This window comes from Oreochromis aureus, linkage group 23, assembly GCF_013358895.1.
Source record: "Oreochromis aureus strain Israel breed Guangdong linkage group 23, ZZ_aureus, whole genome shotgun sequence".
Lineage (NCBI taxonomy): Eukaryota > Metazoa > Chordata > Actinopteri > Cichliformes > Cichlidae > Oreochromis > Oreochromis aureus.
In genome coordinates, this window is record NC_052963.1 from 41,016,337 (window position 1) to 41,038,756 (window position 22,420).

The window sequence follows — 22,420 nt, forward strand, 5'->3', positions numbered from 1 at the left end:
CTGGCTTTCTCTCTGTGTACAGGACCTTGAAATACAATCCAACATACAAACACATGATTCAATATATGGGGCGATCATGGCTCAAGAGTTGGCAGTTCGTCTTTAATCGGAAGGTTGCCGGTTCGAGCCTCGGCTCCGACAATCTCGGTTGTTGTGTCCTTGGGCAAGACACTTCACCCGTTGCCTGCTGGTGGTGGTCAGAGGGCCCGGTGGCGCCAGTGTCCGACAGCCAATGTAGCTTGCCATCACCAGTGTGTGAATGTGTGTGTGAATGGGTGGATGACTGAATGTAGTGTAAAAGGCTTTGGGGTCCATAGAGACTAAGTAAAGCGCTATACAAATACAGGCCATTTACAATTTACCAACATACAAACTTTTCACATAGTGGCTCAGTATTTCTCTTTCCTGGTAAGGCCATCATTATTGTGAAACTATTTTTGTTCTATGGCTCCAGAATTCCTCCTATAAACTCCCCTCAGTATTGATGTTGGTAGTGAAGGTTATTGTGCTGTTTTCTGACAGAACATTTCAAAGCAAATAAAAAACTGTCTGTGTCACAATAATAACAGTCCAAGAAATGAATGATCAACATAGTATTTTCTTTAAGTTTCATTTTATTTTTCAGTGAAACATATTTTAGTCCTTCAGGAATGAAGTGCTAAAAGAAATCTTTAAAGCAATGCATACAAATCAACTGTAAAATAAAGCTCTGGAGAGTCTGATAAAGTTATGAATGTGGTTCACAGCCACATCATTTGAATATGCAAATAACACAACTTCTCTCGCTGTTACGAGGAAGTATTTAAAGGCTGAACCTGCCAGTGAAGTTACCCACTGCTCTTCAGTAGCTCAGCCTGACTTCGATCTCATCATGTTTACTCACTGTAACCTGGCAGTACTGATAGTTGTACTGACTCTTCATGATAAAGGTAAGTCTCTTTTCATAGTGCATACATGATGTCAAAACTGAGACCGTGTATGGTTAAGATTTTGATTTAATAGAATATGACACAACCCCCCATCCTGCTCCCACTCCCACAGTTCACACTGGAGAAATCATCGGTGGCCATGAGGCCGTGGCACACAGCAGGCCATACATGGTGCTTTTGGAGATGCACAGACCAGGTGGTCAGAAAGCACACTGTGATGGCTTCCTTGTGAGTGAGCATTTTGTGGTGACTGCTGCCCACTGCGAAGCTAAGTAAGTTTAACAGTTTATGTTTACCTAATAGGAAGTATGTGAACCGATAAATTTTCTTATCCGAACATCAAGCTTAAGTTACTCTCTGAGACTGAGATCTATGTTTCATGGTGGCTTCATAAGTTTGGTCATAAATTAGTATTGAAAAACTTTTCTTTTGTTGGATATTGTATCACTTAAATCAGCGGTCCCAAACCTTTTTTGCTCCACGGACTGGTTTATGTCCGACAATATTTTCACGGTCCGGCCTTTAAGGTGTTGCGGATAAATACAACAAAATTAAACCAGAACTGGTACTAAAAAATAAAATAAAATAAGATTTATTCATAACACACGGGAAAAGACCCAGGGAAACTGAGTTAATGATAACCCCCGTGGCCCGGGGGCTGGGGACCGCTAACTTAAATGTCTGAAAAAGTGTTTGCACTCATTTTATTTCAGGTCCTACAGAGTCTTTTTGGGACTTCATAACTACAACAACCAGAATCAAGTACAGCATGTGAATGTGCCTGGGGAAAATGCATTTCCACATGAAGCTTATGATAAAACTGAATTTAAAAATGACATAATGCTTCTGAAGGTAAAATAAACTAAAATAATATTTAATGATAGAATTTTGATTGTTGTCATTAAATTAAATAACATATTATCTCTCTTTGTTCCTGAAGTTGAGTACCAAGGCAGTGTTAAACAAGAATGTGAAACTTATTCCTCTCGCAGACCGTGATGATAGATCGCTGCCAAAATCATGCATAGTCTCTGGTTGGGGAAGAACAGAAAACAGCAATCACCAATCTCCCAAACTTTTGGAAATCAATGTAACCCTGGTTGAAAATGAGATGTGTGTTAAGGAAAATAAGTACTGCTCAAAGGACAAGGGTGGCCCAGGTCAAGTAAGTGTTTTTTATTAAACCTTTACTGTAAATAAATGAATTTATTAATTAACAAGTTTGGTAAACAATGATAATCAGCTTACTGTTATGATTACATTAGTTATGGTCCAGTAACTACATAATGTATTGTATGCTTGTATTTCCAGGGAGACTCTGGTGGCCCATTAGTCTGTGAAGATGGAAAGGCGTATGGGGTGGTGTCCGCCAGCAAGCTAAACCCAGATAGATCAACAATTTATAGTTATACTAAGATACCTGACAACCGAGACTGGATTGACTCCATTATGAAACATAAATAAGATAAAATAAACCATGTAAAACTTTGCTGATCAAACCCCAGTATTAGAATTTTTGCTTGGGTTTAGCTTGAAAAAGAAGTGATGCGATACTGCGTTAAAATTAGATAACTGAGTTGTTTTGGTAGACATGCATCTAAAAAACTTAAAAAAAAAAACAAAAAACCCAAAAAACAACACAAAACAAACAAACATTAAGTTCCACATTACTTACAGTTAAGTAGAATCTGAACTTTTACTATATACTCTATGCTGTTTATTAAATGAGATGCTGATGTTAGATACTGCATTACCTGAGTTTTTGTTTTTAAAAAGGCCTGTACTTAAAAGATTCTTATTTCTTTTAGATTCAGGATGATTTGTTTGACAGATGTTATTAAACAATAAAATTTTGCATTTTCACTGTTTTTGTGTTATTCCAACTGACTTCTTTTCATCATCCATCAGCCAGTCTTATATCATTATGTCATTTTAATGGCATAAAACTACAGTAAATACATTAGAATTACGAATTGATTAGAATTTAGCAATTCCGATTTCATTATCGATATTACTTATTGTTTTGGTTCCTATATCGATTCTCATTGACTTTACATTGGCTGCAGGTGTGAATGGATCGTCTGTCTCTACAACGGTGGTCTTCTTAAAAGTGGACATCTGTATAAAAAGTTTTAGACATGTTTTTTTTAGTGAAGCTCAAGTACTTTATAATATGCCTGATTTATCTAATCATTAGTCAATTAAATGGCTAATTTCACTTACACTGATTGAGTCTCCTAACAAGACATTAGTCTATGTTTATTAAGCTTCTGCAGAAAGAACAGTCAGCACACAAAGAAGCAAATGCATCAGCCACTGAATCTGCCTGTCTTTGTCACAATTGTGCTGTACACAGACATATACACTGCATGTATTAACATGTTGGCTACACCGCGAATCACACAAACCTGTCAGGCAGAGCTTGGGTTTCCAGTGCGTTCAGCATAGGTACTACAAAATGCTTCCCATCCAAGTTGGGTATTGGGTGGGACTGGATGTGTTCAGGCCACCAGCCCCCTTTTCTATGACTCCCTCTATGGTCAGTCTACCTTGCTGTGGCCAACATACACAGCATAGTAGCAAAGCACAGCTTAGCATATTAAGTGAACTTTAAATCATATTGCGTTTCATCTATCTATGCTACACTAAATGAATGTTGGGGTTAAAAAAAATAATAAATAAAGTTAACTTCAGTGGACAACTCACAACTATTCCTTTTACTAGTCATTATTATCTGTTACATATAATGTTGCACTATATGTGGCTGGAGCTTGGAAGGTATAGCAGCTCATCTACTAATTGGAAGGTTGGTGGTTTGAACCCTGCCTGCTCCAAGATATTAATAACAATTTGCTCTTAGATGCATTCATTGGAGTATGAATGTGCATGAGTATGAAAAGTAGAAAAGTGCTAAATAAGAAATCAGAACATCTCCCAGAACAGCCAGAGCTATCATAAACACTCTAAAGTGTCCACAAGAGGTCTCTCTCCACCATAAGAAGGTATCTATCGGTGCATATTGTACAGTACATGGGTACCTATAACAGCATTGACTACATGGCTATCAACTATTGTGAAGATCATATTACCTTAGTAATATTAGTGTTTGTTAGATGTAACAGGGTTGCACTCTGGACAGGTCCCAGTCTGACTCAGAATTTTTGTGGTCATTCACTTTGCCTTTCATAATCTTCCTGGTCTTTTCATAAGTTTTTTTTTCTTTTTTTCTTTTTTTTTTTTTTACAACTTGCTAGTAAGCTTACTAGTATTTGTTCTTTGCAAGAATATATCAGGTTGTTGAACTGACTCCACTTAAAGTTTTTCCTATTCATTTTAAAGGTTTATTTTGTTATACCTTATTATTTTTCAAACTGAACTGCATCTGAGGAAAGTGTGACACAGCTTGAAAAATCAAGAAGACAGTGGGTGAACCAAAGTCTGTGCTATCTAGCTTTGCCTAATGTTAACCAGAGTTGCACATAAGTACTATCAGCTATCATAATACTCCATTCCATGATCATTATCTGGTTCAAAACAGAACAAAGTCATCTTCAAACAGTGGTGGTTTATCTTTCTCTTGCTCTTCTCTGTTTTCTTATTTACATTGCTAGGTTACACTTATACATTGCATGTGTTCTTCCTGACAATGACTGCTAGCAGCACTGGTGTGACCTGTCTACCACGAAACTCAACATTTTGAATGTACAAGGCTTCCTGTTAATCAGTTATCACATGTCACAATTTGGTTGAACTGTGTACCATAAGTTCTCTGTCTTCATCACAGTAATGTTGAATAGATGCTTTCATTAAGACGTGCACTGTTTACTGGAGTAGGCCCCAGGGGCCTACTCCACCCGCCCCTCAGCTTGATGCTTGGGTGTGTGCTGGCTCGTTCTAGGTGGCTGCTTGGCAGGGCCCGGGGCCCCTGGCTCTATCGGGCCCCTGCTGACGGTGGGGTGCCCTTGGGTGTCTGGGCTGTGAGTTAAAAATACACAATACACTGGCAGTACAGATCAAGAGTTTACAGTTTTACTATTGTTTTACATTCAGTTCCACTATGTTGATTTACTTATTATGTACACTGGTGTGCTCCAACTTTCTGAATAGGAAATGCGACTTGGGGGGGCATTCCACAAAAAGTTTCCAACTCAGAACTGGAATTTATGACTTCAGACCTATTCAGGAATGCACTATACCTCAGTAACTGCATATGGGATGAAGCCACCCAGAGAGAACCCACACAGACACAAGGAGAACATGCAAACTCCACATAGCAAGGCTCTGGCTAAATAGTGGATTAAAACCCAGGACCTTCTCACTGTGGGGCAACAGTGCTTTTGTTCTGCATTTTTATCCTTTATCTAACTTTTATCACACAGTGTAATGGATACAACTTGGGGTTCAGTATCTTTCCTAAGGATACTCTGACACATGAACAGGAGGAGTCTGATCCACAACTATTTAATTGGTAGACCTATGGCTGCCCTTGGAGGGGCTGGAACAGAGTGGTGAAGATAAAAATATATCAGCTGTCAAATGTGGTCATTTTACCATAATCAACATTTGAGTGCATTCTACAAAAGCAGGTACTCACCAGAAAACTACAAAATAAATGACCTGGTGCTCTGAGGAACCATCAATTTTCAGCAGCAAATAATTTGCATAATGACCCCTTCTTGCAATCTCTTTCACAGCAAAATGTTTAATAGATATGCTGGTGTCCATTTCACGGGTGGCTGCCATGAAATGGACATGCATGCAAAAGTTTCAGTAAATTGCAGTAAGATGCATTTCCAATAGAGGGAGTTGTTTCTTTTCAAGCCAAAATTAAAGTAATCGCAGGAAAGTGTTTAAACAGACATTATTAACACATTTATATGTGAATACATATTACATACATTTACATGTAAATAAATATGAGCTTTGCCAAAGTGTGAAACTGACACCGTGGTCCGGCATGTCTGTTATACACCTTGAAATCAGGTTGCTTTGACTATACAGCAAATCAAGGATGTTATTCAACATGTAGATTTACATTTTTCTTTGTTAATGCTTAAGAAAAGAACACATGAACAAAGCATTTAAATGTCCTTTGACTTATTTTACCTTTTAAGATGAAAAATCTACATTATGGTTAAGATTTGTTTTTTCCTCACTAATGTAACCCTTCTGTTTGTTGAGCCTTGGTGCTTTTTATGTCACATCCGCTGTCTGAAACCAAACTACTGTATACAGTCTGAATAAAAATGAGCAAGTTCTAAGAATTTCACATATCAGACAGAGGAAGCAGTTTCAGATAACAGTCTATATTTGCTCATAACTGCAAACAGAATGATAAATGCAAGAATATTTTTGTGTACTGAGACTCAAACTGAATTTCCAGTTGTTGTTTGTCTTTGATGCATCAAAAACAAAATTGAAAACAAAAAACAAAACTGAATGAGCTAAACGAACAAAGACATTTTAGATTTAAAAGACCAAACTATGAAAGGTTTGAGAAGTATGCAGGGCTAAAACGGTGGATGCATTTATGGTTTACAATAAGCATAGAAATATATAAATGAACAATAAAGCAGTAAACCTCTACTCTCACTGCATCACAACCAGAAATGGGCAGTAATGCGTTACTGTAATCCGATTACTTTTTTCAAGTAATGAGTAATGTAAGGGATTACTATTGTGTTTTTTTGGGGGGGGGGGTTTGCCTGTCCCGTTTGGTATTTTAACAATTAGAATTGTTGTCTGAAGGCCAGGAAAGATGCCCAAAGGATTTATTTTTTGTGGAGAAAATATGGCAAAGCCATATTGGTCCACTTGATTGATCTATATTATTACTGTTTGTTTATTTTATTTATTTTATTTTTTATTTTAAGCTATTACAAAATGGAACAGACAATCAGACAGAAAGGGAGAAAGATAAACAGAGGGGAAGGGGGGATACTAAGAGGTGACACTGAGAAAATCCATTGGATCGCCCGTTAAAAGAAGAAAAAAAACAAACAACAAGAGAACAAACAGACATCAAAACAACAACCTAGATATGTGTAAGTAACAGTAAAGATTAAATATTGACTGTTATTGAGCAGCACACAAGACCGAAAGCGCACAATATGCTTTAAGGTAGCAGCCAAGGAATATATAGTTTGTGTCTGTGAGCACCTGTGCTTGAGCGCGCTTGAGTTCAATAGGTTTATGCATGTAACGATCTGCTAGAGGGTGTGGGCAGCCATAGCCCTGCCCCCCAGAGCATGAAGCAGACATTGAGGAGACCCAGGCCCGGACATCCAGAGGCCCCCCAGAGTGCGAAAGCCCAAGGAGGACCACCGGAGAGGCAACCGCGCCACCTTCCTGGAAAGAGCTGAGAAGAGCTACAGAAGTGGGGTCACCCAGCAGCCAAGCTGCAGAAGCCACAGGGGACTGCGGTCACAAGCCCACAGGCCCAGCCAGTTGTGCCAGAGCGGACTGAGCCCTGGTCCCAGAGGCCCGAGGTCCGAGGGCACCCTACCCCCAGAAAGGGCCTGACCAGGCCATGGGCGCCAGGCCCCGCCAAGCAGCCACTGGGAGTGAGCCGGGTACATACCTGAGCACCCAGGTCCATACACCGAGAACCACCAACGTTGTAGACATGGCCGCCACACCTGGGGAGGGGCTGAGATGTTCCCAGAGAGGCGGAGGTCCCGTAAGCATGCTGTGTTACTGCGTTACTAAACCGTGATTTTGTTTGTGAGAGTGTCTCATGACAATGATGTGAATGCGATGTCCGTGGCAGCAACAGACGTATGTAGATCAACAATGGATAATATGGAGTGTGTGAGAGAGTACAACCATGTAGCGTTAAAAGCATGGAACTACTGACATTCCTTCAAGTTTTACTCCGTAAAAAGTGACAAAAACATTAGTGTCCCTACTGCGGGAAGTAAACTTCTTTCCACAGTGAAAAAGTAAACTTCAAATCTGAGCAAGCACCTAGCAAGCCGCCACAGGAATGGGAAATTCACAGAGAAACCCCTGGATCCCCCCACTGACATGACCGCTGCAGCACCGGGCAACTCCCCAACTGCTCTACTCCTGCTAAACAGGTGAAAAATAGATTTAAGAGCGACAGGACTTAGTGCTGCTGCTTAGTGCTTTTTGCTGTGTTTTACTTTTATCTATTTGAAAAAGTGAGTGTAAACACAAAAAAATATTTTATTTTATATGCTGGAATATGCAGAAAATAGGTTTAAGAGATTGTAGAGATTGGCATGGCATGGCAAACGTTTATGGAAGATGCATTTGTGGTTAATAGTTTGCATCCACTCGTCATTAGCATGAATCATAATTTTGGTCTTTCAGTGGATGTAAACTTCTGAACCATAGCTATACTGTAGATGTTTATGTAATCCAGCATCAGGTGCTGCACTCTCCCAATGACATTTGTAACAATACCCTAACAATTTGAATTATAAATCTAATATATAAAAGTTGCAACTGTTGAATGCTTTTGGTCCATGATTAAAAAAAAGATCAACTCAAAACTGAGAGATTCCTCACAGCAATTTTACAACATCAGACAGGGGAAACAGTTTATATCAGTAATCTAAACTTCATCTTATAAACAGGATGCCAGACCGAAGAACATTTCAGCACGTCGCCAAGACAGACACACAAGACTGATGCTCAAACTGAATTAAAGCTGATAGCTAATGCATCAAAAAACTATATAAACTTAGGTATAAATCACAGTATATTGTGCTAACAGCCCACAATAGCATCTGGTGTCATTTCCAAAAGTTTAAGTCATGTCATTTGTTATAATAATATGTTTTTCATTATATTTTGAGCTATGTTAACATGTGGGCTTGCACTAGAGAATGTGATTCCATCCCAAACTGGGCAGCTCTACGTATTCTTTTGGTACATTCAAACCAGGGACAGTGGCAGTGACAGAGTTTTTTCCTGCATTATGGATTCTGAGATAGGCTGCAAATTCATTCCTGATCGCTACTTTTTCACCGAAATGACTGCTCACAGCAGATAAAAATAAGACTCAGGCCATCAAGAAATGTCCTGGTGCACTTGATGAGCAGTCTGCCACTGGTTTACTCATATTATCTGAGAATCCTGTTAAAAATATAAGCACTAACATATGTGAGGTGAACAATGTAGCCTTTAATAGGAATTTCAAATAAGGAATTTTAATCTTTTAACATGAAGCTGAAAGAATCAAAGTCATCTTGATACAGAGAACTTTTAATGTTCTGTAATACTTTTGACCTTTCTTTCTGACAGGACTGGATTGAAATGAGTGTCAGCTATCAGTTCTTGTTGATCTGTTATCATATATATGGATCTGTGTACAAAATGTCTCATTAACTACATATCTTTTTTCTTGCAGTGCTTGCTGATCTGCTTTTTGAAGCCATGTGCACCCTTTATTGCAGCCTACACCGATTGCATGTCATCAGGTTTGCGTTCAAAATACCAAACAGTAAACAATAAATAAATTAAGGAACGACTTCAGTCTATTTAAAACTGAATTAATTAAATTAAACATGAGCACCGTATAAGAACATCAAAACTGCATGTGCATGCAAGCAAGAGTAAGCCACGAATCCCATTCTAATGAACAAAACATTTTAATTTCCTATTAGATATGTTGGTAGATCCTACAGCTTTATGCCATTTTTTCTATAATGTTTCCAGAAATGCTTTTGGAAGTCTGGAAGTCTTGTATGCCACTGGTTGAATACAGCAGAGATGTAAAGAAGAAAAGAAGCCACAAAACAAATATGTATAAATATATACTTATAGAGATGATTTAGCATAGTCAGCAGTTGGGTGCATTATTTAAAAAACAAACAAACAGATTCTGACCAGAAATCTGCAAAAGTAAAATGAGTTGATGTACTTTGGCTAGAAGTGAACCTAGGTTTCTACATTTGGCCTTGTGGCATGTGGTCACCTGCTCAACCGCTGAGATAAACCAATGCCCATGCAATACTGGTTTTGAGCAGAAGATCATGTGTCTAGTGAGGTCTCTGTGGCTGTAAAGCAAGCCATAAACGTTGACTAACGTTGAGTAGAGAAGACTAGAGAGTGGAGTATGTAATAAATTGCAATTTACAAGTCAGCGGAATAAGTGATAGTAATCTATGCCTCCTGATAACTGCAAAAAGAGATTACAGAAGAACATTTCAATATGTGTAACTAAGACAGCAAAATACGCAAGATTGAGAAAAAAAGTGAACTTCAACTGACTCATTAACAGGAAAAAACAAACAAACCCCAAAACTGCGGGAACTTGGATTTAAAAATCCTCAAAATTAAAGATTTAGGACTTTTGCGTCTCTTTTTCTGTCTATGAACTGTGTTTTCTTCTGATTTCTTGAAGTATTCCGTAATATGATTTCCACAACAGAATTATGCCTGATCTTAATGCTTTGCCACCTGAGATCACAGTCGGTCACTATTGATTTTCAGCTTTGTCCTTTTCACACAGCTTTTCATGTAATCGTTGATATTTTTGGAAATTGGACGTTGTATAGATGCCGTTATACAGTACACTCCCATTTAAATTTTTAGCAATTAGTTAACAAAATATTTAATGATAATCGATCTGATTTTCCCTTGTCTTAATGATAGAGCTGTAATTTTGGTAAGTCTGTTAATGCAGAAAATCTGCATCTTTACCTTTTTCCATTTTTCTAAACTTTAGGAATAGAACAGAGATATTACTATTACATTAATAATGACAAAAGCCCTCAATATGCGCACTTTTAACACTACTGTGCAGTTCCTTTTACACTCACTGCTGTGATGCTTTCAATTTGTATTGCTTGTTTAATCTATTCATATCTTTTTCCATAGCACAATTTAATCTTCCTTTGAAAAGTCAAGTAAACTTCTGTGAGTACACTTGTCGCGATATGGCAGCCTCGCCTCTGTCAGTCTGCCCCAGGGCAGCTGTGGCTACAACTGTAGCTTGCCTTCACCGGTGTATGAATGTGAGAGTGAATGAATAGTGATATTGTAAAGCGCTTTGAGGGGTCCCGAAAAGCGCTATATAAATGCAATCCATTATTATTATTATTATTATTATTATTATTATTATTATTATTATTATTATTATTATTGTCAGTTATTGTGATTAGTCAGATGCTGCCAATGCCACTCTTTTCATGCAGAGGAAACCTAGGGTTAACTTTGTGTAACTACCTATGCTGATTGCCAGTATTACGGTAAGTGATCATGGAAAGATACTCTGGGTATGTTGAAAACACACAGGCCTCTAGTGGACTCTAGTGGATAGTTTTTTAGCCATTCCTCCAGTGAAATGGATTGTTCTAGGAAGTGCTGGTCACTAATACTGTTTTCAATTAAAGTGAATTCAATTGAATTCAATTCAGTCTTATTTATATAGTGTCAATTACAGCAACAATTATAATTACAAAAACAGATGCCTCAAGGTGCTTTATATTGTAAGGTAAGACTGTACAATAACCAGCTATAATACCAGATAAAAATATGACCTATCAGGGTCTGAAGGTGAGAGATCTTGTGTGAATATGGTTACTGAATAGAGCCACATCATTCACATATGCAAATGACACAAACTCCTCCTTCTCTTTCTGTGATAAGGGAGCAATTTAAGATTGAATCTGTCAGTGTAGTGTCCCACTGCTCTTTATTAGCTCACCCTGACTTTGATCTTACCATGTTTACCCACTGTAACCTGGCAGTACTTATATTTGTGCTGATTCTTCAAGATCAGGGTAAGTATATTTTCTTAATGCATACTTATATCCAAAGTCAGAACTGAAACAGTGCATGATAAAGATTTTGATGTGCAGAATCTGATAAAAAATTTTCTTTCTAGTTCATACAGGAGAAATCATTGGTGGCCGTGAAGTTGTGCCACATAGCAAACCATATATGGTGCTTTTGGAGCTGCACAACTTAGGTGGTCATAACAAACACTGTGATGGCTTCCTTGTTAATGAGGACTTTGTGCTGACTGCTGCCCACTGCCATGCAAAGTAAGTTTAACATAGTTTATGTTTACCTAGAAAGAATTATGTGGCCAGTATATTTTGTTATTGCAGTAAGCTGGGTTTATGTTACTCTACATAAACTCAGGGACTGGGATAAAAGTTTTCATGGCAGTTTCATGAATGAAAAATTGTTTTTTTCTTTGGTTAGTATCAGACCAACACTCTTCTCTTCTACACTGTCAAGAAGTGTTTGCACTGATTTCATTTTAGGTCCTACAAAGTCTTTTTGGGACTTCATGATTACAAAAACCAGAAGGGAGTAAAGCAGGTGTCGGTGCCTGAGACCAATGCATTTCCACACAAAGACTATGATCCAGTCTTTTACAGCAACGATATAATGCTTCTTAAGGTAAAAGAAACAACAGTATTTTGGGGGGTTTGTTGTCAAATTTTAATTATTTCTTCCAAGTCAAATTTAATTTCTTATTATTGTTTGTTATTACCTTTAGATAATGTTCAACTGAAACAAACATCATTAAAAGGAAGGGTCAGAAATATGTAATAATGTAATATTTTAACAAATATTTTTGTCTCTCCTTGCTTCTGAAGTTGAGCACCAAGGCAGTGTTCAGCGAGAATGTGAAACCTATTGATCTCGCAGACCGTGATGATGGATTTGCGCCAAAATCATGTGTAGTTCCTGGTTGGGGAAACACGGGAAACAATAAAGACTCTGATGTACTCCTGGAAGTCAATGTAACCCTGACTGAGAATGAGATTTGTGCTAAGGAAAATAAGTACTGCTCTGAGGGTGCCACTGGACCATCCACGGTAAGTAGTTTTTATACCTTAAAAAAGTTTGGTCAGTAATGATAATGATAGTGTTCACTTGCTGCAATAACTACATACTATTCTTGTATTTCCAGGGAGACTCCGGTGGCCCATTAGTCTGTGAAGATGGAAAGGCATACGGGGTGGTGTCCGCCAGTAGTAACTCAATGCTAGATGGCCTTAAGCTCTACAGTTATATTAAGATACCTGACAAACGAGACTGGATTGATTCTGTCATAGGTCGTCATCAAAAGTGGTAATCCATGTAACGAATCTATCTTTAAAAAAAGTTATATGATAACTGAGATCTGAATATTTGGACTGATTCTGTTAAAATGATGGGTGGCAAGGTGGTGCAATGGTCACACTGCTGCCTTTTTTCTTCCAGCTACAAACCTTTTCTTTGCAAACCTGTAGTTTCATTTTGTCATAGTTTAAAATCTTAAATTTAAATGTAGAATGAATACCATTTTTTCAATGTTAATGTTAGATACTGCATTTACTACTCTTAAAATCAGCAGATTTTAAGATTTCAGATTAGTTTAAGAGAGAAACCAAGATAATATGTTGGACTGTAACAACAAGAAACTGTTGTGCTACTCACTGTGTTTATATTTCATTATACAAACATATGGATACATGAGAATATATGTATGTATACAGTATGTGTGTGTTTTTGTGTGTATGCGTGTATAATGTATGTATGACAGTGGTAAACTGCACATGCTTCTAATAGAATACTTATATACATGTTTTTCCTTTTGCTTGTTTGTGTGTTTTTTCAATAAATTTGCAAGAATTTCAAACAAACCTTTTTCACTTCGTCATTATAGGATATTATGTGTAGAAGTCTGAAGTAAAAAATGAATTTAATCCATTTTGGAATAAGGCTGTAACATGAGAAAATGTGGAACACATAAAGCACTGTGAATACTTTCTGCATGCACTATAGTTGGCGCATGGCGCATGTCACCTCGCATGAAGATCCTGGGTTCTAATCCTCCACTGACTGGCTCATAGTGTCTCATCATGTCTTCTTTTGACGTTATCCGGCTTCCTCTCACAGTCCAAAAACATGCATGTTAGGTTAAATGGTGACTATAAGTTGGCTGTAGGTTTGAAAGCGGTGTTGGGGCTCCAGCCCAAACTCAAAAACCTTTGCTTGCATGTTAACTAGAAAAGTTAAATTGCTCCCAGTAAATGGTAAACACTCAACTACAGAGGGCCGTGTTCTGAGAAACATGGACGTAAGTTCTTTATCTATCCTTGTCTATGTAGCTCTTAGGTAGTTTCATCATCTAATTTTCCTTGTCCACATATAGAAATAAATCAAATCATGTGAAGAGGAAACATTATGCTAGCTTTGTATTGGTATAACTGATGAGGTCAGATAGTTCGATCTCTGTGTCGGAAGTGCTGTGCAGCATATGGGTATATATGTTTGTTAATGTTCGAGAGAATAATTCAAATTCACAGTATATGTGTGGCTATTTACTATAACAACAAAACACCACAAAGACAGAGAAAACCTCTGTGTTTTACACTGCAGTTTCGCAAGTTAGACAGAGGAAATGGTGATAGTAATCTATACTTCCTGATTGCTGCAAACTGGATGACAGATACATAAATTTTTCCAAATATACAAGACTGAGAATCGAACTGAACTTCAATTGATTTATCAACTGAAATATGTTAATTCTTAGTTTAAAAGACCAAAAGTGGAGAAAACATGGATTTAAAAATGGCTTCAACAAATTTCCAATCATTTTCTTTTTCACATTACTGCACAAGGCTAGACACGCAGAACAATGTACATAGCTATTTTTTTAGGATATTGAAATCCAAGGTTGTTTTAAATTTTCCAAAGATTAGGCACTAGTTTTAAGAAAACTATACCCACACATCTTCACAGGCTGCGTGGGTGTCTTTCTGACTGTTCTTTTGACTGATCTGCTCCTTGAATGGGACTTTTTTTGCATTTAGCTTCATCATTGAAAAGGACATTTCTCTTCTTTACTCTTCTTCTCCTCTTCTTTCCCTCTCGCTTTCTCTCAAGTCTCTCAACTCTCAAGTAGAATCAGATAGACAACGTATGTCTCATTGAGTGAAAAAACGAAAACTCAGCTGATAAAGATGCATTAGCATGTTTGCAGCTGGCATAACAGAAGGCCATCTTTATTACATTGAATTTTAATGTCATCTCTTTTTTCTTTTCTTATTTTCCCCGAGTGACTTTTAGTAGAACTGGTAGTAAGTGTCAACCACAACTGTCGTCATTATGAATGTACGTGACTTCTTGTTAATCTCTTATCATTTAAAATGGTCTATGCATTAAAGGTTCACAGCATATCTCTTGTTATCTCTTGTGATCACAATATTGTTACAAAGATGATTTTTTGAACCCATGTGCACTGTTTCATGCAAAAATGTATCAGATCTGAATTCAAGTTAACAAGCCTTCTTTTTTAATACAGATTTTAAAGAGTGACAGTAATCTATGCAGAACTAAGTATAAGGAATGAAAACTGAAGGTTAGAACATTATGATTAAGGTAAATATATTCTCCTGCATGATAGTTTTGCACTCCTTGTGTTTTTCATTTACATTGCTGTATCACCAGGAGAGATTAATTCTAAGTTATCCTTACCACAGCTGTTTTTTTCTTTTCATCAGACAATGTCAGAGGTCCGCGTTTTCATACGTGAATTATATTTTATACTACATCCAGTCTCCCTGTAGGAAGACGTCTTCTCTTTATTTGTACTTTTATGCTTTACCACATTTTTGTATTCATGTTTTTCTCACATGCATCAATCAGCAGATGTGGAAACTGCTAACTTACTTGTGTAAGTCTGGGCTTGTGTCAAACATTTTCATGTAATTCACTCCTTTTTTTTTCCAGATGACTGTAGACTACCATTACCACATGGTTATTGTGGCCATTATTGTTAACCTCATAAACTGCTTGAAATCTGCTTTAAATCCATAAAATCTCTTCATCATTAATGTGGTTCATAAAGGCTATAGTTATCTTATCTGAACTAACTTTTTAGCTAACAACTACTTTCCTTCTCACAATAATAATACAGTCTAAGATAGGAAAAACATATGCATTTGTCTTCTTAATCAAATGTAATTTTTTTTAAAAGCTAATATTTGTGGATGTGAATGTGGTTCAAAGCCACATCATTTGCAAATATACACACACACACACACATACACACACACACACACACACACACACGCCTCCTTCTCTCTCTGTTCCAAGAAAGCATTTCAAGATTGAAGATGTGAAGTGTCATATCATTCTCTTCAGTAGTTCACCCTGATTTTCATCTCGCAATGTTTGCCCTCTGTAATCTGGCGCTAACGATATATGTATTGACTCTTCAAGGCAAAGGTAAGGTTATTTTCATGACGTTCCTGCCTGGGGGAAATACGGGAAACAGTAAGGACTCTGATGTACTCCTGGAAGTCAATGTAACCTGACTGACAATGAGCTTTGTACTAAGCTAAATAAGTACTGCTCTGAGGGTGCAACTGGACCAACTGATGTAAGTAGTTTTTGTATCTTAACAAGAGAAAAAAAGTTAGGTTAATAATGATAACAAGCTCATTGTTCAATTGTTGCAATAACTACATACTGTTCATGTATTTCCAGGGAGACTCATTAGTCTATGAAGGTGGAAAGGCTTATGGGGTAGTGTCCGCCGGCAAGCAAAACTCCGATTTCCTGCCCTTAAAATCAACAAAAAAAGTAATTTACTTTGTGCTGTGCAGCTTTGAGAATCCAGAATATCTTGTTTTTAGCAGCATATTATCAAGCAAGAAACATTTTCTGTTTCACTGTGATCTTTCAAGATGACTTCTTTTCACCATGAAAATGCAAATGAGTAAACAGCTCATTTTAAGTAAAAATTTATTTTTGTATCTTAGATTTACAATATGATACATACTACAACATACTACAGTACAACAGACATTGATATATGAAGAAAAATGAGTAAAGATAGTTAAAACTACAAAGCTAAAGCTGAAATGAACAATAATAGAATAAATGAAATATGACAGAATAATACAGGTCAACCAAATTGACCTGCCGCATCCCCTGATTTTTGGAACAAATTGGCTGGGGTTTAATACCCTTCAGGGCCGTATGTGGGGATGCGATCACAGCCGTTAGTAGCATGTAGTATTTGTTATTGACTAATAGGCTTTATTGAGTGGGTCATGACACTCACAAAGAGGAAGAACACACCCAGTTGTTGGTGCCTAAAAAGGAAATGATATTCCAGGCGGCTCATTATAACCCCATGGCAGGGCATATGGGATATGATAAAACTCTGGAGTGAATAGAGGCCCGATTTTATTGGCCGGGCATCTGAGCGGATGTGCGCTGATGGTGCATGTCCTGCCCAGAATGTCAGCTGGTTAACCAGCCGGCCATTCCAGAAGTGCCTTTGCGCCAACTACCATTAATGGAGGTCCTGTTTGAGCGCATTGGCATTGACTTCATCGGGCCCTTTCACCGGAGTGCACGTGGCTACTGCTTTGTATTAGTTCTGGTGGATTATGCAATGCGATACCTGGAAGCATTGCCGCTGTGCACCATTTCTACAAAGAGTGTGGTGTAGGTGCTGTTTCAGGTAATCTTCCAAGTCGGCATCCCGAAAGAGATACCTACTGACCAGGCCACATCGTTCATGTCTCGCACACTAAAAGAGCGGTACTAATTATTGGGCATTAAATCTGTTCTACAGGCTGCCCGAACATAAACAACAAATTGTTCAGAAAGAACTGGCTGAAATGCTGAAAATGGGAGTAATAGAAGCACATGGTGTAGCCCCATAGTTCTGGTTGTGAAGAAAGATGAGTTCTGTGCTGACTACTGCAGGGTGAACGAAGTGTCATGGTTTGATGCCTACCCCATGCCCTGGGGCAACGAGCTCCTGAACCGGTTAGGCACCGCTTGATTTTTCACGACACTGGATTTAACCAAGGGCTACTGGCAGATTCCCTTGTGTGCAGAGTCCAAGAAAATATGTCCCAGCAACAATGGTTGAGGAGAGCGATGGTGCATCTAGGCTTCTCCACTCCGTACGGTTTGTACCAGTTCGTCAGATTTACGTTCGGTTTGTCCGGAGCCCCAGCCACTTTCCAGTGCCTCGTGGACCAGGTGCTGCGGCCGCATATGTAGTGCCTACCTGGATGATGTTATCATCTACAGTGACACCTGGGTGGGGCATGTGCAGCAGGTTGCCGTGGTCCTGGAGTCCCTGAGGCAGGCTGGGCTCACGGCCAACCCGAAGAAGTGTGCGGTTGGATGGAGGGAGGTACAGTATTTGGGGTACAACTTGGGGGGCGAAAGGGCACCTCAGATCTGGTCCAGTGGACCGAGCAGTGCCAGGCAGCATTTGTGTTGGTAAAGAAGGCTCTCTGTGGGGAGCCACTGCTCCACACTCCTAACTTTTCCCTCCCTTTCATCCTGCAGACACAAACAGAGGGCTGGTGGCCATTTTGTCCAAGCAATCCATCTAAATAGATGGATTAGATACAGAAAAGACACTACTGTTAGATATCACTTTTCATTACTTTGTAATTGTCAGATTTCTTTAAAGGAGAACAGAACGTTAACTATAACTAATAAATGGGCGTTAAGAGTTTTTAGGGAAAATCCAAAATAGGCCTGAGGACTCTTCATGTTTAAGCATAGCAACATATTAAAAATGTAGACACTATATGGTGTTATTCAGTAACATTACTGGAATACTCTGTGAGAGTTACACTGTAACTTTTTTTGGAATGGAGTTTCAGCTCATTCTTGACACCTCAAATTTCAAACAAACAAGAATCTTCAGCTGGTTTTAAAATATCAGCTATGTATGTGTGATTGGTCCTTGCATGCATCATAGTAAAATCATTCCACTTGGATCAATACCTTGTATATTCAAAGAGACATCTTTCTATAATATCCCATTTTTTTTAATCCCAGGATCGCCTTCATGAGTTTTGCAAAATTTAAACCACTACTTACTTTGCCTTTGATATAAATTAATGGGCCAAAAATTATACTCTCTTATTAATAAGTTCTTGAGATTTTAGCTCTAACTGAGAACTTCATGCATTGGCCAACTTCATGCACATCTGTACATAAGATTAGCTATAATTCATCATCCACTGTGTAAGGCTAACAATATCTGTTCGGAAAACGACGACTTTTTAAAAATTATTTTCTTTCTGCACTTTTCCTTCCTGGACTGACTTTTAAGCCTTTGGAAATCAGGGACTATGCATAGAAATGTGTGTATTTCCTGAGCAGTTAAGAAAATACTTGAATTAGAGCAGAAAATGTGCACTTTAATCAGTTAATTGTTTGATGCATACAGTCATAATTGCAAATAGAAATATAACTTCACAAATCTTCTTGGATCTAACTGATTGTGTATGTCCTTCTCTAATTTCTCTAAGTTCTTTCACTCTCTCTCTCTTTCTCTTTTTTTTTTTATCTTGGCTGTGTGCTTGGGCTCCTTGTCCTGTTGGAAGATAACCCTTTCCTCCATTCTTTGGTCCACAGCACTCTGGGCATGGTCATGCCATCCAGGCCTGATTGGTGGAGTACTGCAGAATTGGCTATCCTTTTGGAAGGTTCTCCTCAGCACCACTGCCATCACTTCCAGTAACCCTTTCACTGCAAGACAGTTGATGGCCTTTTGTAATTTGCCCAATGTCAGTCCAGCATCTAACTTTTCCATGATAGTTAGTTGGGGAGTCGCAGTTAGTGCAGTCTTTACAACTTCTCATGTTTTTGCCATTAATACTATATACATCTTGTTTGATAATTCTCAAGAGTGAATGGCCAGTGTATAAATATGCCTGTGTACTTTTACATCTCGAATAGATTTTTTTCTCCATTGATGCAAACCTTTTAAAATTAGTTGAGACTCTGCACTTGTAATGTTGTATATAACAGAGAGATAACTTATGGGTGAAACATTGCAGTTTCTTAAATGTTGGTCAGATTTGTTTATTATACTTATTTTTTTTTCTGTTTATCTGCTTCCAAACAGCAAATTAATAGAGACTCAAACTAATGGCTGTGGACAAGAAAATCAAGAAAAAGAGTGGCATCTGGAGTCTAAAAGAAAATATGTCCCAACAACAATGATTGAGGAGAGCGATAGTTCATCTCAGGTAGAGGAATAATTTCTTCTTCCTCCTCCTTTTCCAACTTTTTCTTCATCTTCTCTCCACTCACCCCTCGATCTTTAATTCACTTCCTTTTTCTCCTCCCTTTCAACTTCTCTTCTCTACCCCTCCTTCCTCCACCTATTCTCCCTCCCCAACCTAGCCCCAACTTTCTTTAGGATGACCAAGCTTTCAAAAGAAACAAAAGAAGGTCTTCTAATGTTGAGTACTGCAGTGACTGCTATAGAAGCCATCCTGCTACATATGGATTGAAACTAATTAGTGCCATATATCTTAGTTAAGTCAGATATTTGTTTATTATCCTTATTCTTTTGTCTGTTTGTCTGTCTGCAAACATCTCAAAGAGAGAGAGACATCTGAGACTCAAATCTGAGACCTGCATGTGACTAGTTGCCTGCTCTAGCCTCCAGTTTTCTCTGCCTTTCATCCTCCCATTCCACCTCTGTCTGTAAATATAAATAAATGTATTATTGCTAAGGTGAAGGCTCTACACTAACATGCTGGCTATACTTGGTGGTAATCACAGAGTTTGCATCAGTTAGACTGTGCTCCCTTTGTTCACCTAAGGCTTAATGCAGACAAAGAATCCTAACAGTGTTGATGGGTTTACTTTTAAATGCAGCACAGAGAATATGTGTATGCATGTGGTTCTGAAAAGTCAGAAATAATTATAATTGTTGTTAATAACTCTGTCATAAAAAATCAAGGACTGGGACACAAGCAGCAATTAACTATGGATCTGATCAAACCCTGCACAGTGACTACCAGCTTGGCTGAACTGATTGTAAGTGGTCCAACTGCACTAAGTACAGTCCGTGGAGTCCCCCTTGTGGGCATGGTGGGAAATAACATGTCCTGCTACATCTTCAGAACAATTGCTTTATTTGATAAAACAATGATATGAAATAGTAAGTAGTCACAATCAAAACTGAAATTATAATTTAGTGTATTTAACAAAATTTTCACACAACAGTTCCCAGTCTGTGTTTAAACCACACATATTACAGTAATCTTACCTGGAGAAAGAATTTTACTGGTTAAATAATTCTGCATGAATGGTATGAATAGCCTATTTAAGGTCATGCCAAAGCACTGCAATCCGATTTAAAGCCGGACTTTTACTAGGCCAACATTTTTTTTTTAGACAGCCAGAGGTGGACTCACTGGTGTGGTTCAGATCATTGTCTGGTCACCAGTAGCTGGAATTTCATGTATTGTTCATGTCGAGGCCTGGTCCTGTACAACTCTTTTACACACACACACATATATAAAGCTATATTATTTTGTTTTGGCAGTGTTCATTTTAGATATATGCATCTATAAAAAATCTCAAAACCCCCAAACTAGATCGATAAGGCAGAGGAAAGGAAAGGCAGAGGTTTGTCATAGTGATCTCTGCTTTCTGGAAACAGAATTTAGAACATTTCAATGTTCAACTGATTCACATAACTCAACAAAATACACAAATACACAAACCTATTCAACCACAACCAAAGCTGTTGGCAACGCTGTTGCTGAATTTTGGAAAGTGTTTTGTGTGCTTTTGCAGCATTTTTCTATTTGCTGGTGTCTGTTTGACCTCTCAGGGCCACTGTACATATCAGATCTCAATGGGAACCCGCCACCCCAAAACAACCAGTGCTATATCTATATTAATATGCGTTACAACCCCCCAGACCATCACTGACCCACCACCAAGCCAGTAATGCTGAATGATGTTAGAGGCAGCATAATATTCTCCACGGCTTCTCCAGACCCTTTCACAGTTGTCACATGAGCTCAGGGTGAACTTGCTCTCATTTGTAAAAAGCACAGGGTGCCAGTGGTGGACGTACCAATTCTGGTATGCTATGGCAATTCCCAATCAGACTCTACAGTGTCTACAGCAGTGAGCATAGGGCCCACTAGGGGACGTTGGGCCCTCAGGCCACCCTCATGAACTCTGTTTCTGATTGGGAGGTCAAAGACATTCACACCTCTGGTATGCTGGAGGTCCTTTTGTAGGGCTCTGGTAGTGTTCATCCTGTTCCTCCCTGCACAAAGGAGTAGATACAGGTCCCCCTGATGGGTTAATGACCCCACATAGCAAAATTGGTATGGCCCGGATCTGTCCCACACAATGAGCTTACACATGGCCCACATACCGCAAAGAATGACGGCCCTTTGGTGGCCCAGATCTGGTTTGCCAGAGGTGGCCCACACATGGGCCAGCACAAGGCCAGTTGCAGACACACTGTTGGTCCTGCGCTGGTCCAGAACAGTTTCAGCTCTGGCCCCAGATGTCAGCCTAATGTGTACCTTAATCAAGCCATGTAATAACAACATGTGCTGGAACATAATAGTGCAAAAGTAACATGACGAAACTCTGTTCAGACAGTGAATGGACTGATTCTTATATAGTGTATTTCTACTCTCGCAGATTACTCACAGTGCTCTATACAACATGCCACATTCACACACTTTCTCTAAACTGAATGCTTC

General features: G+C 38.6%; 2 protein-coding genes across 2 annotated transcripts; both read left to right on the plus strand.

The window, feature by feature from the left end:
- Nucleotides 1-804: 804 nt before the first annotated feature.
- On the plus strand, nt 805-2,797 carry LOC116327923 (granzyme-like protein 1). The gene is made up of 5 exons (XM_031749614.2): nt 805-929; nt 1,042-1,201; nt 1,643-1,781; nt 1,870-2,094; nt 2,241-2,797. Exons 1-5 carry the CDS (start codon nt 872-874, stop codon nt 2,391-2,393), a joined length of 735 nt encoding a protein of 244 aa, XP_031605474.1. The 5' UTR covers nt 805-871; the 3' UTR covers nt 2,394-2,797.
- Nucleotides 2,798-11,551: 8,754 nt separating this feature from the next.
- On the plus strand, nt 11,552-13,543 carry LOC116327934 (granzyme B-like). The gene is made up of 5 exons (XM_031749630.2): nt 11,552-11,683; nt 11,788-11,947; nt 12,173-12,311; nt 12,512-12,733; nt 12,829-13,543. Exons 1-5 carry the CDS (start codon nt 11,626-11,628, stop codon nt 12,991-12,993), a joined length of 744 nt encoding a protein of 247 aa, XP_031605490.1. The 5' UTR covers nt 11,552-11,625; the 3' UTR covers nt 12,994-13,543.
- Nucleotides 13,544-22,420: the final 8,877 nt, after the last annotated feature.